Genomic DNA, 25,078 nt, shown 5'->3' with positions numbered 1-25,078 from the left:
TAAAGGCAACTCATTTGTGAAAATGCAACTGTATCCATTTATTATCTTAGCCTATAAAAACCTTGAAAAAAGTGATCACAGGAATTCACCTACACAATAAGACTTGATGTGGCTGTAATGTCTTGGAACAGTTAATGAATCATAATGCTTAACCAACAAGTAACTAGCCATTATAATGGCAAAAACACCTTATAATAACCCCTTCCACTGATTCTAACTGCAGGGAGGCGTGATGGCTTACAAATTTGTTTTTGCTTTCCAACAAGAAAACGATCCTACTCCAACAAATGTTAGTTAAATAATGACCTCTCTGCATCCTTCATCCAGAGGTCAGCGGGTCACAAAGTCCACAACACGAGTCCTTACTGATCCAAATATATACAAATTGTAAAGGACAGAGAAAGCTAATCTGGATGGCTCTTCACCTTAAATTTAGGTTCACCACCTTTCCTGTGAAAAAGTCCAATTACTAATACAGTGTGACGAGTTATTATTGATCATTAAAGCATTCACACGGACCATTAACTATTAGTAAAGACATTAATAACCATTTATTAACTCTCTCTAAGTAAATTATCTCGTAAAGTGCCACTATAGCTACAAGACCACCAAGAAGACCAGAAGAACAACAGGCCTAAAGGACCAGTGTGTAGGATGTAGCAACATCTAGTGGTGAGGTTGCAGACTGCAACTAAATGAATACTGTGTCCAAAGGTTAAAATCCTTGAAAAATGTAAAAAAAGAAAAAAAAAAAGACCCCCCGCTGGTTGTCTGGTGACCTCATGGTGAGGACAAGAGTGCATTAACTAAATGAGATATAACATGTTCTGTTAATGAGTCAGCCTTAAAGGTGCTGTTAGGTGGATTTTGTTTCTTTAACCTTTGGACAGAGCCAGACTTGCTGCTTTCAGTCTTTATGCAAGGCTAAACTAATTATCTGCTGGTTATGAGTTGAGTTTGGCATCATTATTCTCATCCAACCCTTAGCAAGAGAAAAGTAAATGAGCATAAATAAAACTATAATATTAAAACTAAATATGTTTTCAACCCAATCAATAACTGTCATCTCTCAGAGGAAACTGGAGGAAGCAGACATTTTACAGAAGGACACATCAGAGACTACAATTTGCATCTTGTTTCCCACCAGCAGAAGACACTGGTTTCTTTAAACCATTCTCTCCCTGCTCTTAATCAAGTAGTTTAAGAACATTCATATGAATAACTTTCGGAAAGGTCATATGAGTCATTTCCAAAGAAACTAACCCAACTTTGTTGTTTATGAGGATTTCCTAATTGTTCATAAAGATTAGAAATTGAAAAGGAAAACACTTCTCACAGACTTTTACACCTAAGAAAAAGAAAGAACACAGAGTATTGTGTTTTTTGGGAAGGCAACCAACTAGACATCCAGATTTCACTCTTGCTGTCGATACATGTGAAATCCTGGCGTTAAGCCAGGTTTAGATACATTTGTATGAGGTTCAGAAGGCAGAAGCTGATTTCCCACACATCATGGCCCCTAGCATTGTTGCTCAGAGCCAGGAGTAGATGCATCAGGGTGCGAAGAGGTTTCGAGGATTGAGGTTGGCAACCAGACAGACGTCATAGCTGTCGTGCATGGCTGCTCGTCTTTCCACCACCGTCCACACATTGTCCGCGGGGTCCAGTAACAGAATCTCCTTGGTGATGATCTCATGACGGCCTGCAGGCATGAGAGAAAAGTATGAGTTACGGCTGACCAAAATCTAATTTCCAGAGAAACTGCTTCATCAGTGAGCTGGCATTCCCTAACTCTGATGCCTTGTGTTTGTGCAACAAGAGGCATTTCAGCCTGCAAAGGCTGATTCACCACAATGTTAAAGACATGGAAATTTTCTTGGTGACTAGGAGCGGGGCCAGATGGGTGCAATGACCCTCCCCTCATCCCCTGGAATCCGATTGCCTGCCCCTCTGGTGCCCCCCTACCAGAGCCAGAGATGCCAGAGAGTGATTGGTAGTTTGCTTGTTGGTATCATTCGTGGATTACCAAACAAGAGCCAGAGCCTCTGCAGTGAAGGGACTGTTAAAAAAAAATCAGCCAAACAACTACAAAGACGCACAAAACAGTGCAACACCTAAGGACCACAAAGAGACACAAAATCACCACAAAAAGATGCAAAATGTCAAAAGGGAGATGCAGAACGCCCACAAAGAGATGTAAAACAACAACAAACAAATGTGAAAAGACAACAAAGAGTTGTAAAATATGCAAATCAACCACAAAGAGACACAAAATGACTACAAATGATGCTACCACTTGTCTCTGGTACCACACAAAGAAGCTGCTTGAAATAACTGACAGGCATTCAGTGACTGACCAGCCCCCTTGTAGTATCCACAGAGGTAGAGCTTTCCCTCCAATACTCCTACATTGGAGGCGTTGGTTCGGAGGGAGAGCAGGGACATGGGCAAGGTTGGTCCTGCCCTCCAGGTGTCTGTATCTGGGTTATAGATCTCCACAGAACTCAAACAGCGACGCGACTGTCCACGGTCCTCTCCATCACATCCAATACCACCTGAAGAAAACACACATGCATTGTCTGGCTCCGCTCCTTCTCATACACAGTGAATACGTAGGGATACAGTTGTAGCCTGTCTTAGACCTAATATGTAGATTTCTCCGTTGAGGACAGCCGTGCTGCAGCGGTACCTGGAGTACTTCATCCTGGAACACTCTGTCCACCTGTCCCTACCAGGGTCAAACTGGAACACACGGTTACTCAGCTTGTCAGGCTCATCATCCGGATGATCCTGTGGTAGGAGAGGAGGAAGGTGAGATTTAGGCAGAGGGAGGAAGATAAAGACAAAGGTGTGAGAACTGAGAACTCAGAAGCAGCAGAAACAGAAAAGAAAAAAAGGGAACTGCTCCTCTGAGTCTTTCACCAAGTCACTGAGTTGCCTTAAAGCTGCTACTTGTAGGATTTTATTTTAGGCTTTTCAGCTAATTCTGTTGGCTTAAGGTTTTGTTGCAGATAACTGAATTGTTACAGCTTCTTTCAGCCCATTCGTCTCACCACCTCTGGGAATTTTGTAATTCTACTCAGTGGATTTACTGCCGCTGAAAACTTCCCTGCAGGATCGCAGCGAGCCACCGACGTCCTGAGACATTGATATTTGGTTGAATTTAGGTTGAAGACATCAGTTGACAGTGGACCTTGATATTTGTATTTCTCTGTTACATTAAATATGTATCAATAAATATGCAACAATCAAAGTCAAAAGTCAGTAAAAACACTTTTTTGTTGAGTTTAACAATCAAAAACTGCAAAATCTTCTTCATCTGGACTATGTGGATGTGGTTTGATCAGAATTCATAGACCAAAACACTCACCAACTATCATCACAAGTGATTCAGATATCACTAAATCTTGAATGGTGTGTGGAGAATTGCGACACCGCCTTTTTCTAGCTTCAAACCAATGAGAAAAACAAAAATGACAGAAATCTGAAATCTCAGAAACTGTATCCCCTTTCTTGCTCAGGGACACACTTCAGTACACCCCTGCGCTGCACATTCATTATTGACTGCAAAACTGTTTGTATTTACAGGTCTGTACCTGTGGTGTCCAGCCACCCAGCACATAGAGATGCTCCTTCAGGCTCACGGCGCAGTGGCAGGCTAGAGGGAGAGGCAGAGGAGCGAAGCTGAGCCAGCTGCCTCCTCTCTTCAGCGACCATCTCTCCACACTGTCTGTGATGATGTAGTGATTCCGCACTTTCATCTGACCCCCTATCAAATACAGGGCATCGCCTACCAGCCCTAAAGCATACATGTCCCTGTATGCTGCTGAGCATACCTCCACCCAGCTTTTCTCCTCTGAATTATCATACCTGGAAGACAGACAGACAGTTCAGATCTGGTTCTGAATGCAGTGCCAATCAAAAATGGGGGTTTTTCAGTTATGACACACCTGTAGATATCCACCCTCTTCATCCTGTGTTGGTCCACTGCCTCTATGGCCACCACTATGTTGTTGTCTCGTGTCACTGCCCCTGCTGTGATCTGGCCCATACCTCCACAGCCCCTCAGCGGAGAGGGGATGTAGTAAGTCTTTCTAGCATGGGGGGCAAAGCAAAAGCTGAGGTCGGCAAGTCCTCCACGGCGGGCAGGCACTCCCTCTTTATTAACCCCGCCCAAACAGAGCAGCAGGTCAGTGGTCTCCATGCCATAGCGAAGAGCTGGGCGAGGTGGAGCTGACATCTCACAGAGACCCGAGGTCTGGAGAGCAGCATCAATCATCCCAAAGCACTCAGCATCCCGCAGCAACACCTGGAAGGTTCATTCACAGGCATTATATTCTGTTAATCTACTAATCCCTTGATGAATGTGGATAAAAGAGTCTTGACTTGTATTACTTGGCCATTCCCTCCTATCCCTTCTCACCGGGTTTCTCCTCCTGGCTTTGCGGAGGAATCCCGGGTCCACAAGCTCTAGCCGGACACGCCTGAGTAACTGCACAGCCTGGGCTTCGCTCTGCGAGTCCCCTCTTCGCCTCTCCACCCAACGCAGCACCAGCTCCAGCACAACCTCCTCCTGCGATATGTTGAGATCATCTGAACCCAACAGATTCCCAAGACTTTGGGCATCCAGGTCCAGCACTTCTTCTTCTACACAAACCTGATGAGAGCAGGATGAAGAAGGGGGCAAAAAAATGGCAATGTCTGAGTTATAGAAAAACACAAGAGACAGGAGTGTAGCCAAAAGTGCTGAAGTGAAAATCTAAACCAAAGCATCCCAACACCTGTGTCTGATTGTGCAAAACAGTGTAAGGGATTTCTGCCACCTAGTGGCAGCAATAAGTAACTGAAAAACAAAAGTCAGAATGGTGATTGCTGGTAAAGTGTTCTTCAGCTTAACAGTGACAATCATCATAGAGTTCATCGGCTCTGAGCCTTTGAAGTTGGCTGATCTTAAGGGGCCAATATATGTTATAAAGCAGTTATTTTCATGAATTATTTTCAGGACAAATATATTTTTGTTTAATCTTGGATTTTGGGTAATTGTTTATGGCTCTAATTGAGAGAGTATTTGGAACTTGTTCTACTGAATGCTTCACCTGTGCAAAGTGTTGGCAGAGGTATCTTAAGGCGCAGTCAGCCAGACCAGTGGCCCCCAGGTCTCTGGCCCAGTGGTACAGACCGACACAGTTGGAGGCGTCCATACGGGCCTCCATGTGGCTCTGACACAACCTCAAGTGGTAACAACAAGGAAGCAACATATTGTCAGTATTTCTAACATGGGTCACTGTCTTCTAAGATGCTCCACCTACATATCTTACTACTGTTCTTGACATAGGCTACAAGCAGGATAACAGGTAGGATGAATGGTAGTTGGCCCTAATATCCCAACCTCTTACTATATAAGAGCAGGTCCAGTTAATGTTATTTTATCGTTTAATGATCAACATCCTACTTCCCAATCCCTTTTATTTTCCACCTGAAGGCTCCGTCCACATGGAGCAGGAAGGCCGCAGCAGCCACTCCCTGGATGTTGTCATTGGAAAGGGGGAGTTCAGCACGGTACATGTAGTCCAGTAGCAGCTCCAGGCTCTGAGCAGGAGTGTCTCTGAGAGATACCTCTCCTCCCCGGGTCTCCTTCAGACCACATGTAAACATGGCCTGGACACAGCAATTCACCAAAATAATGGAGCATCAAACAATAACAGTCTCAATGCGTCATCAACAGCTCTGCAAAACGCAGGTTGAATCATCTTGTATTTTCATATATCAGCATGATACATTTCAACAAATCTGTGCATGGTCACTTCACCTGGAAGTAGGGGCTGAATGCTGACAGCACAACCTTGTGGCAAGGAAAGGGAATCCCCTCTGCCAGCAGCACCACATCGGTGAGCTCCTCAGACGCTCTCATCCTCTCCAGCTTCCTGAGCAGAAGTAAGCCATGCTCTGCCTGAGCAGAGTCTGGTACCTCAGGGTCCATGCACTCTCGTTCTGGATGTCAGCATAGAGAGAAAAGCTTGGGGCAGAGCAGTGGTGAAAAAACATGAGGAGAAAATAATTAGAGAGAACATCAAGGAGGGATTTGGTTCATACATATACTTAACATGAACAAAACTCCAGATTGTGAAGATTCATTTTATCATCTGACCTTACCAAACAAAAAGAGACTCGGAGTAGGCTGACAGCTTTTTGACCTCAAACCACAGCTGTGATCTGATTACAAATGTGAATGAACTGGGTTACTTGAAATGCAAAAAATTAGAGAGAACATCAAGGAGGGATTTGGTTCATACATATACTTAACATGAACAAAACTCCAGATTGTGAAGATTCATTTTATCATCTGACCTTACCAAACAAAAAGAGACTCGGAGTAGGCTGACAGCTTTTTGACCTCAAACCACAGCTGTGATCTGATTACAAATGTGAATGAACTGGGTTACTTGAAATGCAAAAAAAAAAAAAAAAAAATTCCAAAATGAAAATTAAAGGCTGAATTTACTTTGTAATTATGTTCAGTGAACTGCATGTACAGACCACACATTCACAAATAGCTCTTTCTCTTTTTTCCAGCAGAGCTAATGTATCACTTTAGACTATTTTGTTTAGTGCTACTGATCACTGGACACTTGTTTTTTCACTTGTTTTTCACTTGTTACACAGTTAGGTCACTGCTGGTAAAATCCACAGTCTCTCTCATTGATTTCACTTAATAAATCTTCTCCAATCAAAAAATGATCGTTGATAAAATGCTGCAGATGAGACAGATTTTTGAGATTATTTGGTCTCATGTATTGTACAAAAAAGGCTGACTTATACATTCATCAATAGGCCATACCATGCAAAATGAAAACTAATATAAGCACAAACAGCAGAAGAGGAGCCTCTCAGACTGTGTATTTGTTAGTTAATGGCTTTGCTCCATTCTTAAAGGCCTTTCTTTTCCATGTTGACCAGTGTCTCAAACTAGTTCCACCCCCGAGCAGCTGGCCCACCAACTCATGCACTTTTGGAGACAATAATGACACTATCAGTGAGTGTGCCAAACACACACAGGTCACCTCACTCCAAGCAGACATGCACAGGCAGTTCACAGTGTGAGCCGGAGCATGTTAGCATGACTTTAGCTTAGCACATGCAGAAAACAGCTATCATACCAGTGGGGTCCCGAGGCAATCCTGGGCAAGGATTTAGCAGTTTCTGAATTGTAATGACGTCACCTTTGATATCTTCAACTGCTCTTTGCAGGCTGTTGTATTGTGTTTTGCTTAGTTTTTGCTGGCAGGTCTGTGCTGTGTTTACTGTGCTATCTGCTGCCTGTGAGTGGGGGCAATAGCATGCTCACTGTTTAAAAGGTTTAAAATAGACCAGTAAGTGCTGTGGTGTGTTCAGGTTTCCAGAACCTGCTGTGCAGACAGTCTTTATGGTTAGTCAGTGTTTCACTTTTATTAATTTTGGGCTTTAAAAGACACGCAGTTTTCTCTGTACCATGTTTAGAATGAAAAAGGTGCGAGGATCAGAGGTATAAGGTTAACAGGTTGTTGACATGTGTTGAACACTCCTGTCATATGGAAGAAAGACTCATTCAGTGAATAACCTTAAATGGTAGATAAGATGTAGATTGTGGCCAAGGTGAAAAAAAAATGTCACCAAAAACTGAAAAATCATAGAAAAAAAGCCTTTTTCAGGGATTAGGAAATTTTCATAAGATTTTAAACAGTAAGTGCCTGAAGCTAACCTTTTGAGGCACATTTCACAAGACAAGTGATGAGAACTACCAGTGAACACACACAGTCAAACATTCACAAAGATGAAGACACACACAATGCAAATGATCATTGTTTTATAGTGAGGGTGTGTCTGCCTACTGGACAGGTTACAGGAGGTGACATGAATCTCATTACAGGGTTATTTCAGGCTGTTTCTTTTCTAATAGTGTTTCCACGTACAGTTGAGTGCGCTGCATTGCACAACAGCAGCAGCAAAACAACATGGTCCTCACAGTTTATAGACAGTGCAGATTAATCAGTGACACCTGTGCCCAGGATGTGTGTATGGGAACATGTGAATCATGCTCACTTACATGTGTCAGTAAGAGTACTGTCACACTGCCAGTTCTTCATTGGGACCTTTGGCCAAAAGGAAGGCTTCAGTTTACAGAGCATGAGTGTTAATCTACTGATGAAGTGAAAGTGGCTAAAAAAAAAAGAGGCTAATTTCCTACTATAGCACATTTTGGAACATTTTATAGCATAACGCTTATTGTTTTTAGTATTTCTAGGAGCAAAACTCTAAGAATGGCAACGTTGGGCTGTTGGTTTGTACCACTTTGGTCCAGACTGAAATATGTCACAAATTATTGGATGGATTACCGTGAAAGTTTGCACCAACATTTGTGTCCCCCTCAGGATAAATTGTAATTGATTTGATGATCTCCTGACTTTTCATTAAGTGTCACCATCATGTCAAAAAAATTTAACTTGTTCAAGACTTAGATTTATGACCAAATACCTGATACCTGACCTTAGCATTTAGCTACAAACATAGCTTCATAGGCTGCTAGCATGGCTAGAAAATAATTTTTTTCTGTATATACTATCTTTTTCTCCATAGAAATTTGTAACTTCTGTTTTGAAAAGTGCAACATATATAAGTTTCGTTTGCTCTATTATTCATATAATGTCAATTATATATATATTTCTACTACTTTTCAACTATTCCTAAATGAGACCATTATTAAAAACTAGGTCAGGAAACAATCTGACTATGCCTTACAGGCATGAGAAAATGTATAGCGCTTCACAGGTTATCAAACACTTCACCTCTTCATCCAGGCAGTTAAATGATTTATCTTGCTATTTACCTATTGATAAGGTTTGCCTAATACAAGAGAGGAGGTGCGTGGCAGCATCCTATGTTCAGAGGTCTCACAGAGCGTTAATGCCACATCAATCAAAAAATAACAGCAACTTTATTATTTCTTTTATCCCATGCTGCACACACTGTGAATTTCTTTCATATTACCTTTGTGCTGCTCAGTTTCAGCAGGTTTTGCCCTGCATTCAGATCAACAGATATTTTGAGGATAAAGAGAAAATTGAATTTCTGTTTAAAAATCCACTAAATCAAACTGAAATTACTACTTGAAGCTGAAGGAACAAACACTATGGTTTAGCTATGAGCAGGAAACACTCAATAATGATAAACCTGCAGTGAGATTTAAAATTTCCACTCTCCTCTGACGGGAACAATCACAGCCACAGTTTCACACTGTGCCCTCTCTTTTCCCTTTCGTCCCTCTCTGTCTTTATCTTTTTCTACCTCACTGTAAGAATGTTTGGTTTGGTTTTATTAGGTCTTAAATCAATACATACGTAACAAAAATATGCAGAAAATGTAAGAACACAGATTCGACATAGTGGGGTTACAGACACACAAAGATAAAATACAAAATTGAAAAATGCATGAAACCAGTTGGCCTTGTGTTTAACTTGCAGTGTGAAAACACAAAACATTTAAATAACTCTGAAAACAGAGCATCTTATTGTCCTGTGTTTTTTTTATTGTGTGATTTGTTTATGTATTTTTAATATGTCACATTTTTTGCCAAAGGACTGCAGTGGGAAATTAACACTGGCACATTTGCAGAAATGTTTATTAATGTACATTGTGCTTGTATATAAAGAAAATGAAATTAAAATGAATAGGAAAGGTTACTTTAAAAGTTATAACAAGCATTTTTTTGGATACCAAACTACAGAAGTGATTTCTGACCCCAGGGGACAATGTGCAGAACAAGATCATTAAAAAATACTTGACAAAATACCAGCTATGGTATAGGCTGAGTGCACAGGACACATCGCAGTCTTCAGGCATCAGTTGTAAGCAGTTAAAATAGATGACTGAAAGTAATGGGAAACTGGTTGTGACATCCAGCCTTTGCCACTCGAAATGGTTGTATTACCAGTGCAAACTTGACCAAAGAGTACATGCTTAACCCTGTTAACACCTTTTTTTTTAAAATGGTTTACTCTGCGGAAAGTTTAATCTTTAATTAAAATTAAACAAATGATTCTGTTTTGTGTGATTTGTAAGTGAGCTGAGATGTGAGTGAGAGTGTGGCAGGTTCACTTTGTTCACATTAGTTGTCCTTTCAGCCGTGCTTGCTCATCAAAAATGTTCCTGAGTTTGACCAGCATACATTTACATACACCTGCAACAGGGACCAGGGTTAATATGCAAGAATGTTCACTGTTAATGTCCAACACTCATCCATTACTGTTAGTCATTTCAGTCGTGTCAAGGAACCTCATCCTGGGAGCCAGTTGTTCCTTTACTTAAATACTGGGAACCTGTGATAGCGAGTGCTTTGCCAGTCATTAACAGTGAAATCTGAAACCACAACAAACATATAGTCTCAAGCATTTAAAGCACAGACAAAGGCATTGTGAAGCATGTAGCATGGCTTTTGTAGTTAATATCTAAAAAAGAATTTGGTGTTTATCCAAGACTAAAATAAAATACAATAAAATGCAACTATACAACTTTATTTTCCATTGACATGAACTTAAACCATCCCTTGTCTGTAAAAACACCATTAAACATAAACCACTAAAGACAACAACAGACCATATGAAACATTAATGATATCACAAAGATGTGAAGAACATTTACTATACATGTACAGTATGTATTGTGTGTGTCCTGTCACACAAATTACTGAGTGCAGGCTGCAGTTCTAATAAAGATACAAAACCTCAGCTCATTCTGAGGTTTTACAGCAATTTGACTGGCTATGTTAACGACTTTACCATTAATTATTTTCATTTTTAAATCGCTCATGTCAAAACAGATAATGGTTCCAACAGGATTCTGACTCTGATCAGATTTTTTTTGTTTTAATTTTCACTCATTATCAGTTTTTTCATGTCTCTTTCATCGGTTCTTTTCACACAGTCTGAATAACAAGATAAACTTCAATCAATAATGAAAGTCATTTTGACAAAGACCCTTTTAAAATTTAACCAGCTTAACATCAACATCAAATAAATGATTTGAAGGAGCCCTGTCAGGAGTGTGACTAATGGATTTGTGTTATAAGGTTACCTTGTTCAAAGGTAAATGGGCTTTTATTTACCAAGTTTTAAAATGAAAGTGATATATTGGACCCTACATATAGAATGTATACAGAGAGACATATATACTTATTGTGTATGATACTCCATCTATAAGGCCTGTGTTTATTTTTTTATTTGTTAATCAGCTCATTTCACCTCTCGCTCTTCTTTGATTTTTCAACTATACATTGATTCTGTTTATTGTTTTTATTTCATTTTAGTAAATCGTCACAAACAACGTAGTATGTGTGAGAGAAAATAACCTGATGTGTTATAGGTTTAGAGTGTCCTGGTGCATGAACCTTATCATGTAGACTCATGCTGTTAGGAGATACCTGCATTTTCTCTGTCTTTATTCACAGGCTGTACAGATGCCACTTTAATAGTAAGGGCATGTATGAAACAAATTGAACCATTTGATTTAGTGAAGGAAGATGTTTTAATTAAATTGAATAAAAAACTTGACTATTCAAACAGATTTCTTATACAAAGCCAAATCAGCTGATCTCTCTTTATTAATCAGGAAGGAGACTTATTTTAGGCTAGTTATCAACCTTTTTTTTTTTTTTTTTTTGGATCATCCAAAAAACATCCCATAAAAGATATTGGGCAATGCCAATAGCACAATGTGTAGCGTTTTTTCTGCTGACACTGAAAACATTGTCACTTTATCTCCTGAATGAGGAAGGTTTGGCAGCCATAAAGATAAGATGTTTCAATCTGGTGCATACACACACACCTATCTAGTAAACTGTTGTTGTTCCAAAAGTGAGAGATGAGTGTGCCATTTCCAAAAGAAAAGCTGCAAACTTTAATCTGTAACACAGAGCTAAGTAACTATCAGCGGGTGTTTGTGTGTGTTTTTGTATATGCACTGCTGTATGGATTAAACAGTGTTTGTCAGTTGCAGCATTTCAATGTGTCTCTCAGTGTCAAGATTTACCAGTTTTCACAGTTTGGAGTGTTTACCAAAGTCTGGCCTTTCCCACCAAGTTAATCACTATAGGCACACGCACACAAACACACATACCCTCAGGTGTGTGTATGCAGAACAGGCACATGTGGGGAGGTGGTTGTTCTCTTATAAGGGCAGGAAAGCACCAGTCACTCCCACACTCCAAAAACAGCCGAAGAAATAACCACTGTCAATCAGTACAGAACAGTGAGGTTGCTTCACTCCCACTTCACAGAGTCTGGCTTTTGTTGTGCAACAGACACCTGTAGCTGACCTTTCCATTCGAGAGGACCCTCAGGCAGAAAGGAGGAGTTCAAAGACTCACCGGCCGCATTTGCTCAGACAGACGAGGACATGGAGGAGAGGGACTATCCATCCAGGGACTATTTTGTACAGAGGGAGGTTCTGGATGAGTTGCGTCTGGATGAAGTGGCACAAAAAGGGACGTGGTCCACCAAACCAACCCTTGGGGAACGGGTGAAAGAGTCCCTGAGGTAAAAATAGACAGGAGAGGACACAGGGGAGGGAGGTGTGACAGACATACACAATGACACAATGTATGTTTGTGTTTGGCTGTGAGCTTATTTTATTGTGCTTTGTAACTGTCTGTGTGTGACTGTATGTGTGGCTCTAACTGCTCACTCAGCCTCAGGAATGAGTGAATGAGCCATCACAGTGTGTGTGTGTGTGTGTGTGTGTGTGTGTGTGTGTGAGCACGCAAATGGCTGTGTGTTTACTTTGTTAACTGTTTTGCTATCTCAAAGCATCATCATTTAATGGCAACCAATGAGCGAAGTTCATAGTTTTACTTAGTTGGAAGCATCAATAATAATTGTTAAGACTTATTAACCAATCATAATTACATACACGACACGTATTTTAGGAGCAAATATTTCCTGTGAATGGATGATGATCATGTAAAGTTTCAGCAGACAAGGAAGAAACTTTGTGGAACTTACATTAACAAGTTGCTTGACTTCTTCTAAGTAAAACAGAAGTAATATTTGTTTATGCAGACATTCTCGCTATTACTTTATTTAAAGGATCCCTGTTAGCTGATGCCATGGCAATCAGCTCATCTCCATGGGGTCCACTACTACACTGTAACTGTCATTAGAAGTGAACAGTAGCACATTAACCTGCCGCTCTTATCCAGTGTATCACTATTTTACAAGGCCAGCTGATAAAAACTGTAGCGGCTGTTACAATTCACAAGTGTCATTTTGTTTTTACAACAAATGAGCAAGGAGGACACTTACCACAACACTCCCACAAGAAACTTTGGTTACCGAATTAAAGTAAAATCTCCTCTTTCTCTCTCAATGAAAAATCCAAAAACTATAAATATACAAATATTGCTCATTTCAAAAGTTTAACTACTGGACGTGCTTCACTGAAAAGTCCATTCTCAGTATGTGTGCACTGGAAGTTTCCATATCAGACTTGTGTAACTTGCACATTGGACTTGATTGGCCTCCAAACTATTTGTGAAGCCACAAAATCATCTCAATCACATATGTTTTAAACTCAGATTTAAGGTGAGAACATCGATCAAATGAACATGAAAAACTCCTTCTAGCATCAAGCCCTGCACATACATTACTCTGCACAGTGAAGCTCAAACATCCAAGTGACTTAGCAATAACCAAAAGTGATAAACGAGTGCAGGAGGACTTTAATCATCACCACAAAATTGTTTTTTTCTTAACCCTGCGCATTAACTAGTTAGGTGACTGTGCATGTAGACATACACCCTCCCCGAACAGTTTAACATTCAGTGGATTATTTGAAGGTGAAATTGTGTACCTCATGTGAGCCCAGCACATCATACTCAGTAATATGACTGTTGTGTATTTCTGGGATGACTGTTGCAGGTGTTCTGTGCCCAGGCTGAAGCACACAGCGCAGAGCTGGGTGCCCGTTCTTGGCTGGTTGCCTCACTACTCCATCAGAGAAAATGCTATAGGGGACCTGATCTCGGGCTGCAGCGTGGGCATCATGCATCTGCCGCAGGGTTTGTATGCATGAATGTGTAGAGTGGAGGGAGCTCACAGTTTATCCACATCACACCTCACAAACTTAGCAAACTTGTCACTTTAAAGGCTGAGTTTGACGTGTTGGGAAATATGTGTATTCTCTTTCTTTCTTGGAGTTAAGTGAAAAAAACTTCCTCAATCTACCTCAGTTTCCAAAATCAGCAAAAAGACAGTGATCATGAAAGGTTTAGTTGTATATTCAACATTAATGAAAACTGTTTCAGCTGTTTACACCTTATAAATCTTACTGATATTGGACATTTTGTGACAATGTAGTCCAGATCTGCGACTTCAAGCCACCCACTGCAGCAATTAGTATTACTAGTCTTATTATTATTATTATTACATCCACAAAGGAGGTTAAGATTTCACCCATGTCTGTTTATTTGCAAAAAGTGCTGAACCGATTTGCACCAAACTTGGTGGAGGGATGTGGCATGGGCAAGGGAAGAATCTTACCCCTGAAGGATTGGGTGTTGGCTCTGGGTCCGTAGCAGGGAGACAGGCGCAGGTGAGGCTGATGACAAAGGATACGCAGGGTGAGCACAGGGAATTACTGGAGAAAAATCACAAGGAAAAAAAATCACTTGAAGGTTAGAGACGATAGCTACCACACAGGAGTTGCTATAATCTGGATGATGGATGATCTGCTGCGATTCTAATACTGAGGTTGATGAAGGTTCTAGTTTCTAGTTATTACTATACATCTCTAGGTGGGACCTGCATTGTGCTACAGGATGTTCTCTTTCCTCCTGCAGTCCAAATGTTAGCATTTTTGGACTTAGCCCCTCCCCATGAGAGCTGGTTTGGGGGCATCACTCTAGAAATCACCCAATCATGTCTCAAAAACAAAATGTAATTTACCTAAAAAAAAAAAAATTAGCAAAGTGTAAATGTGTAATAAAAAATAGTCAAGTCCATGAGTCATCTGTTTCAATATGTCAAGTCTCAAATCATGAATACCAAATCAAAGATAGAATCTTCTATCAGTGTTAGTCAAGCAAGTCCACAAATTTGTGAGTGGTATCAGTCCTCTCATCTAACTCTCAGCAAGAGAGCAAATAGCAAGACAGCAAATAAACACCTTTCCCAACATGTCAAACAATTCCTCTAACAGTCAAAATGTGAAAAACTCAACTGACATCATTTGAATAAAGGACACAGTTTCTTCCTTCATTTTTTTTTTTTGTTTACCAGGCATGGCATATGCTCTTCTTGCTTCCTTACGGCCTGTGTTCGGCCTGTACACGTCCCTCTACCCGGTGCTGATCTACTTCATCTTTGGTACTTCCAGACACATCTCCATAGGTGAGAAAGTGTGTGGATGTGGCTGAGTTTAAAAAGGAAAGAAATTCAAATTTAAAAAAAAAAAAATGATGTTAACATGGATAAAGTGATCATTGTTTATGTCTTTGTGCATAAATGTTAATCTACATGCTCGTGTTTCGTTTGTCCAGGTACGTTTGCTGTGATCAGCATCATGATTGGGAGTGTGACAGAGAGGATTGCACCCGACAGTAACTTTATTGTAAACGGCACCAATGGGACAGACATTGTGAACGTCGATGATCGGGATGCCTTCAGAGTACAGATAGCATGTTCCCTCACAGTCTTGGCAGGAATCTTTCAGGTGTGTGTTTCTATTCGGGTGTCCATTTTGACCAAACTGAAAACTTTTAGTGGCTGTACTGAGGTACTGAATAACTCAACAGGTCATATTTCACTACGTTTAACCGACTCTCTCTGTTTTCTTCCACCCTTAAGATCCTGTTAGGTGTGGTGAGGTTTGGGTTCGTGGTCACGTACCTGTCTGAGCCGCTGGTTCGAGGCTACACTACAGGATCAGCATGTCATGTATGTGTCTCACAGCTCAAGTACCTGTTTGGAGTCACACCGTCTCGATTCACAGGTCCTCTCTCCCTTATCTATGTGAGTATGTCATGTATTATGCAACCAACATATGGATACAGACAAGAAAGCTCACAGTGTTTAGTTTTAGCTTTGACTGCAACAAGTGTTTACCAGATTATGGTTCTGAGACACTTTAAAAATTGGCTGGCAGGTCATAAAAACAGTCTATCACAGATTTTAGGGCAGAATACATGGCTCAAACAAACAAGGTGCAGCACAGCAATCCAGCAGGGACTGGATGTCAGGGTTGGCTTTATATACTGCAGAGTTGAGTGGTGGATGGAGGTCAGGTGTGCTGATTACAGATGAGGGTCAAGTGTGAGTGCCAGGCCAGGAACCAGGAAGGCGCCGCCCATGGATAAAAACAGAGAGAGACAGACAAAACCAAAACGCACCAAGCACACCACATCCACACTAAGTTTGAAAATAAAGAAAAGAACACCCGCTCCAAACAATCATGTGTCACTGGGCAGAGGTCCTGACATTTTACCATGTGGTATTGCAGCTTTTACTTCTCTGATGGATTTGAATTTTTTTGTCATAGGGAAGCATATTACATTAACAAAAGAAAGACATTTTGGAACCTCATCACGCAATTATGACTCCCACATCTCATGCTTATGACTGACTATCTCATAATTAAGAGAAAAAGATCTCATATGTCTCGTAAATAAGAAAATACGAGAAAAATATCTCATGATTTCGGGATAATGTTGTCTAAAGGGGGAGGAATCCTTCAGAGAATCACCAAGTTTTTAAGATTTCATCACTATCAACGTTACAACAGTACATCCAATGATAGATAGCAGAAAGTAATTGTTAACAGCTAATTCAGGGATGATGATTTTTCCAAAATGTAAATCAATACAGGCTAAACTTGTTAACCAAAATGTTACTGAATCTGTGGCAACATTAAACTTCATGTTTCTTGATGTTACATCTGTTCACACAAGTGAAAACTTGATATTTAAACTCATATTCATTTAAACAAATTTATTAATCACCATTAAAACTGTTTCCATTTTATAGCTTTCTCCGTGAGAGATGCATTAATTTGATTTCCAATGTTCTCCATCTGTTCCTTCCTTCTCTCTTCCACAGACTCTGGTGGACATTTGCCGACTGCTGCCTCAGACCAAGGTGCCGGAGCTGGTGGTCAGCCTGGTGGCGCTCTCTGTTCTCATTGTGGTCAAAGAACTCAATGCCTGCTACAGACAGAAGCTGCCTCTGCCCATCCCCATAGAGCTCATAGTTGTGAGTCCTCCCTTTGCCGTTTCCTCTGTCTTTCCTCTCTCACTCATGCAGCAGGTGTGTTCACCTAATATTCCAGCAGGTGGCATCTTTACCACAGAGATCCGACTAGACTGAAGGACTGGTGACCTTGTTTTACAGTTGCCAAAAAAGGGGTTACACTGTATGTGCTCAAAGTAATGATTTCCTCCACTTACTGAACTAACATTGTTTTTTTTTTACCCCTTTTTCAACAGATCATAGCAGCAACAATCATCACCCACTTCTGTGGACTTACAAGTAAATACAGCATTGATGTGGTTGGAGAGATACCCAGTGGGTAAGTTCATGTCTGTGTGTATGAAATGTGTGTGTATGTGTGGACAAAACAGAAAGAGAAAGTGAGGAGGGAGGAGGTGAAACTGAGGACAAACTGTTTTCAAGACAGAAAAGCCCCCTACTTCCTGGTTGTCTGATATGTAGAGGTGTTATGACACATCCTACAAAGAAACTGGGTCACAGGGTGTTAGTTTGCTCTTAATGTGATATTCGTGGAATTCTGGTTAGGCCATTTTTTTGTTTTGTTTTGCTTTTTTTTTTTTTTTGCAAAAACAAAGGTTGAAAGATGGGTGTGTTTCTAAATTATTGAAAAGGTTAATATGTCTGCCAGCTGCAGAATGTGCTTCCAAAAAATCTATAACAATAACAAAGAAGCTACAGCATGTGCAAAGTGCAAGAGGCTGCTGGAGTTTAAAAGTTTCACTCTGGCAAGAAGCCTGTTAGTTAAATATCTTTTAATGTCAAGAGGTTTTAACAGCTTCAGGGGAACTGTGAGCTGTCCTGTGTCAGGACTCTTTGTGCTGTACGTAGTAACAGTGATAAAAGCCTGAACCATTCATCTTTTTCCTCCTGCTGCAGGCTCAAGGCCCCTCGAGCTCCAGATACCACTTTGTTCTCACAGGTGATAGGTGATGCTTTTGCCGTGGCCATTGTGGGCTACGCCATCAACATTTCCCTCGGCAAAACATTTGCCCTCAAACATGGCTACAAGGTGGATAGCAACCAGGTGAGGCACAGACACAGAGACACACTGTGCTTCTCACAAAAAGCTGTGAGAGTTATACTTGGAGTCCCTCTTCCTGTCTGACTCACTGCTAACAGGCCAAACTTTGTCCTAATATTAGACTTTACTCTCTGCTCGCAGTTAGTCATAACGGTCACATCAGTGGAAAAATTATTCTGTAAAAAACAACCTGGTTCAAGCCGCACCCCAGTAGCATAGCCATGAATAATTTAACAGTGCTATGTTTTTTGTGCATATTTGTTTCTGGTGCTTAGTTCATTTCAAATAAATTCAATTCAGGTATTTTATTGGCATGAATTACAAAAGCAGGAAATTCTTTCATCTCAGACTGAGACTGCACAAGTGTGACAGAAGCAACAACAAAAATACTTTCATGTCATACCAATCAGAAGCTCGGCACATTTTTCAGTTGCTACTGTCTCTTGTTTTTAAAGTATAAAGAACAGATATTTATTTTACTGTAAGTTTGTGACTGTTTCTCAACAGCATTGTTTACAAACGGCAACTTTCCTTTTGTGAAATGATTTTCCATTATTTCAAACAGAATATATTAATGATTTAGGAAATCATTGATGTCTGGATTACATCCTAAAAGTAATGACTGACTGAAACTAGATTGCCCAAACCTCTCAAGGAGTTGGGCAAAGATGCATTTATGCCAGTAATTACACAAATGCATTTCTAAATGTTATACAGCCTCAAACTTCTCTTCTTAGTGCATAACACTATGTGACAAAGCAATAGAAGATTCACCTCACAGTGAAATAGCAACTGAAATTCCCTCGGGGTTACTTGGTTTATGTGTATGACAAAGGTTAATGAGATGTGGTTAAACGTTAGAAGGAAATGAAGAGACATTTCTATGAAAACAAGTAGGTATAAATGGGATCACAGATATTACAGAAATTTTTATCATCATTCCCCTCTGTCATGGAGATGCAAATATGTTCTTGTTTGCTTATGCAATCTCCTCTGATTATTCAGTCTTTATGCCAAACCACAGCCTGAGATTAAACTGCGTTGTTTCCCCTTTTGCTGGTACAGCAGGTCATGCCATCATGTTATTGGAAAAAAACTGATTAATGCTCTCCTGAAAATAGAAACACACAAAGGCAAAACTTGTACTTTCTCCACAGTTCTGTTTTTACATTGCACATGTGTATGCACAGATTTTTTTTTTTTTTTTCAGCTCTTACTTCTGTCTGCAACACACACACACTTACAGCATTCACACATACACACACACTTGCGGAGGCATGTGACTGGGATCATTCTGCTCCGGAGAGAGATGGGCTGGGAGCACTCACAGCCTCTCAGAGCTGGCCTGCTAAATCATTAATGCCCAACAAGCTTTATGCAATCAAGTGTGTCTTAAATATGCTTGGCACTGCTCTCAGAGTGGCAGTGATGTGTTGACATTGCCATAAAAAAACACTACACTGATGTTATTCACCTGAAGGTCACAGACTCCTGACACTAAAGGCCAAGGTATTAATAGCCATCAAATGTCAGGATTAATGTCAAAGGTCATCTGTTTTTCAGCCTAAATGTACACGTTCTTCCTTCAAACTGTGCCTGTCTTGCTTTTTCTCTTTTTCCAGGAGCTGGTTGCTCTGGGTCTGAGTAACACTGTCGGTGGATTTTTCCAGTGTTACTCAGTGACCTCCTCCTTGTCTCGCAGCCTCGTTCAGGAGAGCACAGGGGGAAAGACACAAGTAAACACGGATATGTGCACAAACAGCACAAATACCAGCATCTGATTACATCTAATTCATATGTTCAACTAGAGACCATTTACTGTACAATCACTGTGTATGTGTGTGTGTGTGTGTGTGTGTGTGTGTGTGTGTGTCTTTGTGTGTGTGTTTTATCAGGTTGCAGGAGTGATTTCCTCCGTCATTGTGCTGATCACGGTTTTGAAAATAGGTGCTCTCTTTGAAGATCTCCCAAAGGTAACACCCTCCTCCCTGTACCAATTCTTGCTAATGACCAGTATCTCTCCTGGCAGACAATTTAATAACCAATAAGGCTGTGGGTATATGTGAAAACATCTGTGTGTGTGTGTGTGTGTGTGTGTGTGTGTGTGTGTGTGTATGTGCTCCTCAGGCTGTCTTATCTACCATAGTGTTTGTGAATTTGAAAGGAATGTTTAAGCAGTTCATGGACATACCTGAGCTGTGGAGGACCAACAAGGTTGATCTGGTACGACTAAATCCTCTTTAAGAATCATTCTGCTCAGTTAAATACTGTGTGAACCGTTCATCACTGATGACCTCATTGACTGTTAGTGTTTATGCTGCCCTCTAGCTGGTGTGGCTGGTGACATTCACAAGCACCATCCTGCTCAATCTGGACCTGGGTCTGGCCGTCTCCATTGGCTTTTCCATGCTCACGTTCATCTTCAGGACACAACTGTAACTACATATTACTACTAATTATTAATCATCGATATATATGCAAACATAATGAAAGATTCTGATGAGATGTTCCCAGAGGCGCAGGGCAGTTATTGCTGTAATTTTGTCATTTTAATACCTTTCAGACCCCGTTACGCTATCTTGGGCCACGTGTCAGGCACTGACTTGTATCTGGACACGGACTCCTACAGGGAGGTAAGAAACTTTTAGTGATATTCATTCACTGAAAGTTAAAGGGACGGGTCACTCAAATTATAAAAATATTTCTTTTCTCACTTACCTCTTGTGTTATTTAGCCATGTAGATGTCATTAGGTTTCATTTTTTCAGTTTAAGAGTTATCGTCCTGTAAGACTTCTACTGCCACTTCATAAAATGGTGGTGAATGTAACTCAGATGTCCCAGTTAATAATCTACAGAGCTCCCTGACAGCAGTTTTCATTTCCCTTTAGAAAGTAATTTGATATTGCCATTGAATTTTTTTTCTCCATGCTAGTGTCATGTCTCTAGGGACGGCAGGTTTGGTCCACAAGGCTGAAAAATCTCAACAACTACTCGATGGATTGGAATGAAATTTAGTGCAGACATTCATCATCCACAAAGGGTGAATCCTAATCACTGACTTGGTGATCTCCTCACCTTTCCTCTAAGTGCACCATTGTAGTTGTAGTTTTAAGTGAAATGTCTCAACTAATAGACAGATTGTCAGATTGGTTTAGCACAGACATTCATGTCCGGCTCTGGGTGAGTTGTAATAATGTTGGTGATCCCTTAACTTTTCATCTAACACCATCAAAATTTAAATTTGTGCTTTCGTTTATGACAAAATACCTGCTAAACTACTGACATTCCCATCAGCCTCTGCCGTAATTTAGGTGAGCCGACCCTTTTAGAGGAACACTCTGTGGATATAGTAAGATCATCAGTGGTGGGAAAGCTCCATTCACTCGAACAATACATGGGGGAGATAGAAAGTGCAAACGAGAGCAGAGCTGGGTGTGAGTTCCTGACCTCTTCTACTTCATGATGTGTCCCTGCAGGCTAAAGAGATTCCAGGAATTAAAATCTTCCGTTCCTCTACAACTATCTACTACACAAATGCTGAGATGTACTTGGAGGCCCTGCAAGAGAAGGTGTGTGTGTTTGTGTGCTGGCTTGCATTTGATTACAGGATGTAATCTCTGTCTGCCGTCTACAGCAGCCTTAATTGCTTTCATTATCTCTCCCGCTCGTCTCACTTTCTCTTTTCTCTCTTTAATGTGATGCTCGGCTTTTTGTGCAGAGTGGAATTGAAATCGGGAAGCTGCTGACGGCAAAGAAGAAACGAGACGCCGAGCTGAAGCGTAAACAAGAGAAAGAGAAAAAGAAAGAGAAAAAGAAGGCAAAGAAACAAGTATGATATCCTAAATGACACATTCAGAGACACCTTAAATGAAACCAGTCACTTAAAAATTTCAACTCGTAAGTTTCTAATAGTTGTTTCCACTTTTTCAACCTAAAAGAAAAAAGCAGTCAGCCACCTGTCCAATGGCACACTCTCTTTGAAGGAGTTAGAGATGAATGAGGGGAAAGTCTCACCAGGATTGAGCGGACAGATTCAAGGGAATGGTCCAGCCTTAAGCCTGACAGAGACCTCTACAAATAGCCTCAGTAAAGGACAAGTGAACTGGGCTTACCAACATGACAAAACCATGCTGGACTCGGATTCGGACACCGGTTGCCCCGGCGATGGCAGCATCAACCAGGAATCCCACTATGGTGATGACGTGGAAGGATGGGCCTGCGGATCAGGCACACACAGCATCATCTTGGACATTTCAACAACCAGCTTTGTGGACACAGTCACTGTGAATACACTGAAAAATGTAAGTGGTTTGACATCGTTAACATGTAATTTCCTGATATTTTGCTAAGCATACAGGTTCATCTTTAATTATTTTCTTAAAGAAAGAAGACAAAGACAAAGTGTCTATCTTTTTCTGCCAGATTTTCAGGGACTTTGAGGAGATTGATTTGGACATCTATCTAGCAGGCTGCCAAGGTGAGTGGCACACCAGACAAAAACAGAGACAAAGTTAACGTCCTTAATGTAGAGTCAAGGCGGTGAAACTTCAGATAGTGAATGCATCAAGGTCCCAGCCTCAGCGGCGCCACATCGTTCCCTGTCCGACATGTCAGTCAAACATAAATATTTATTTCTATAATCACAAAATGCTTTTCCTCTCATGGTCTCTCATTGTCATGCATGCTTTTCTATCTGTTTAGCCTGCGTCGTGGAGCAGCTGGAAACTGCAGGTTTCTTCTCAGAGTCCATCCCAAAAAGCCGGTTGTTTGTCACAGTTCATGATGCAGTGCTTCATATTCTCAAGAAACGGGGGCAGACAGACTTCATACTTGTACGTTCATCACTATGACTATTCATGACACTTCTAAGATCCTCCACCTTTACTCACTTATCATTACTGGTATATATTCTGAAATTTTCCTCCATTTATCCCATAACCTTCCTCATTTTTTCAGGATGTTTCCTGCAACACCCAGATGTAACCATTAGGGGTCAGACTGTTCCAACTCTCGCCATCTTCCTCCTCCTCCTCCCTTTCTTGGGCTACTGGCTGTTCCATTGCTCACTACTGGTCGTCATTGTCTCTGAATGCACCACCTTGACATGGCGGCTGGTTGCCATGGAAATACAGGGAGCCGTTGCTGTGGCAACAGGCTTTTTATGATATCGCCTAATGAGATAGCCAGCAATACGTCATTGCAGCTCTCTCGCTCTGTGGTGAGTGTGTGAGAGACAGAGAAGGGGCGGGGGTTGAGTAGGAGAATGTAACATTGGACTAATAGGAGTCTGTATTTATAGCCTGTGTGAGAGAGCAGAGAGTGACTGAAAGGTTGACTGTAAGGGGAAACTCACATATATTGAGGTGTTGCTGTAAACAGACGGAAAAAGATGTTTGTGTGTATATGTCTGTCTGTCAATCTATATCCTTGAATCAATGCAAGTGGCCCTCCTGTTCCTTTAGAAAAGGAAAGCCAGACGTCTTCCATAATAAATCAATAGAATGTAAATATTTGTCATTGATATGGCCAGGCCATTCCCTCTGGGAAGGGTTCTTAGTTCTTACATTACAACCTATTTGCTCCAAAATCCTTCATCAAAGAGCTGAATTGCAGATGTGGTATAATAGGTGTTACGTTTTCACAGAGCAGCAGCTTTTAAACACAGTCCGGGTGTATTTATAGTCAGTATTCACACGTCTGATTCCTCTGATATCTGAAGCTCTGCTATTTTTGGGATCCAGTCTCGTGTTGCATCTATCATAACTATCTAGCATTTGCCAAGCACTGTGTTGTAACGTATGCTACATGTTTCACATATATGTAATTGATTTGGATAGCCCACCCATTTATATTTGCTCCCCAGCCATATATATTTTTTTTTTACTTTCAGAAATGTATGTGAAAGCAATAAACATTTAGAAGGTCTGCAAGACAGATGCATTTATGTGCAATTTTGTAGATTGGAAAAATGAGTGCTCATGAGTGCAGAGCTATTTTTCAGCGGACTAAGTGGGATGTCAGGGCTTCCTGACACAGTGGCTGACCACCAGAAATAAATGATCTACCTGCAGTATGTAAGGGGTCCTTCCATTATTAGTTCGTTGGATTAACCACTCCAATGTAAACAATGTCAAGTGAAAAACACATTTCCTTGAGAGTGCCTATTGCACAACAATGTGTTCACTGACTGATAACACTTCTAGTTAGCTACTTTATAAATGTTAAACTATCAAATATCTCTTAGGAGTTTATTTTTATACAGGTAAAGGTGTAACATATTTAATGAGATTGAAGCAGGATACTTTCTGTACATATCCACAGTGTGTTTTATGAATAAAAATGAATGAGACCATGTAAATAAAGAGTCACAAAAACACATAGCATCCATCCTTATCTGGTCATTTATTGCTTCTTTCCTTTCATGGCATCAGGTCTCTTCCCCCTCCCCACAAGCCCGTCTCCTGCTCTTTGTACAGTTCAATCTAAAGTTTCTCTCCTTCTCTTAAGGTGGAAATACTGATCGTCATCCCCTCCAAATATTGTTAACACTGATTCACAGACCCTACAATACACTGGATACTTAAGTTAGTTCATAACACACAGCTGGAAGTGGTGATGCATCGTCTCTTTTTGATTATTATTTTTTTTTTTTACAAATGGAAGTTATTTTTGTACAGTTAATTAAGAGAATACAGTTGGCAGAAAACAATGGTCAAATGCAATGCTACATGTAAATGAAGACACCACTGCCATGGTCCAACACAC

The 25,078-nt window shown here is 40.7% G+C and overlaps 2 protein-coding genes across 2 annotated transcripts; one reads left to right on the top strand and one right to left on the bottom strand.

The window, feature by feature from the left end:
• Positions 1–10: 10 nt before the first annotated feature.
• On the bottom strand, positions 11–5,980 carry LOC111219171 (kelch repeat and BTB domain-containing protein 12-like). Its single transcript, XM_022741782.1, has 9 exons — positions 5,810–5,980; positions 5,477–5,658; positions 5,097–5,229; positions 4,424–4,657; positions 3,951–4,309; positions 3,597–3,870; positions 2,643–2,790; positions 2,358–2,555; positions 11–1,702 (listed from the first exon to the last, which is right to left on the bottom strand). Exons 1-9 carry the CDS (start codon positions 5,978–5,980, stop codon positions 1,554–1,556), a joined length of 1,848 nt encoding a protein of 615 aa, XP_022597503.1. The 3' UTR covers positions 11–1,553.
• Positions 5,981–12,218: 6,238 nt separating this feature from the next.
• LOC111218985 (solute carrier family 26 member 6-like) lies at positions 12,219–24,694 on the top strand. Its single transcript, XM_022741512.1, has 19 exons — positions 12,219–12,566; positions 13,947–14,086; positions 15,306–15,416; positions 15,566–15,738; positions 15,873–16,037; positions 17,121–17,273; positions 17,507–17,589; positions 18,168–18,315; positions 19,935–20,048; positions 20,208–20,285; positions 20,440–20,535; positions 20,641–20,747; positions 20,876–20,945; positions 21,790–21,882; positions 22,032–22,142; positions 22,252–22,614; positions 22,736–22,790; positions 23,015–23,145; positions 23,270–24,694. The coding sequence occupies exons 1-19, from the start codon at positions 12,427–12,429 to the stop codon at positions 23,294–23,296; spliced, it is 2,358 nt and encodes a 785-aa protein (XP_022597233.1). The 5' UTR covers positions 12,219–12,426; the 3' UTR covers positions 23,297–24,694.
• Positions 24,695–25,078: the final 384 nt, after the last annotated feature.

This window comes from Seriola dumerili, unplaced genomic scaffold (assembly GCF_002260705.1).
Source record: "Seriola dumerili isolate Sdu_G_001 unplaced genomic scaffold, Sdu_1.0 BDQW01000056.1, whole genome shotgun sequence".
In the NCBI taxonomy this organism is placed as follows: domain Eukaryota; kingdom Metazoa; phylum Chordata; class Actinopteri; order Carangiformes; family Carangidae; genus Seriola; species Seriola dumerili.
Note: the sequence above shows the minus strand (reverse complement) of the source record. Positions and strands in the feature narration are given on the sequence as shown.

Coding starts and splice junctions, on each gene's coding strand:
- LOC111218985 (XM_022741512.1), top strand. CDS start 12,427: ATGGAGGAGAGGGACTATCCATCCAGGGACTATTTTGTACAGAGGGAG. Junction 14,087..15,305: donor CATCATGCATCTGCCGCAGG/GTTTGTATGCAT, acceptor TTTGTTTACCAG/GCATGGCATATGCTCTTCTT. Junction 22,791..23,014: donor CTATCTAGCAGGCTGCCAAG/GTGAGTGGCACA, acceptor CTATCTGTTTAG/CCTGCGTCGTGGAGCAGCTG.
- LOC111219171 (XM_022741782.1), bottom strand. CDS start 5,980: ATGGACCCTGAGGTACCAGACTCTGCTCAGGCAGAGCATGGCTTACTT. Junction 4,310..4,423: donor AAGCCAGGAGGAGAAACCCG/GTGAGAAGGGAT, acceptor TGAACCTTCCAG/GTGTTGCTGCGGGATGCTGA. Junction 2,791..3,596: donor TGGGTGGCTGGACACCACAG/GTACAGACCTGT, acceptor CTCCTACCACAG/GATCATCCGGATGATGAGCC.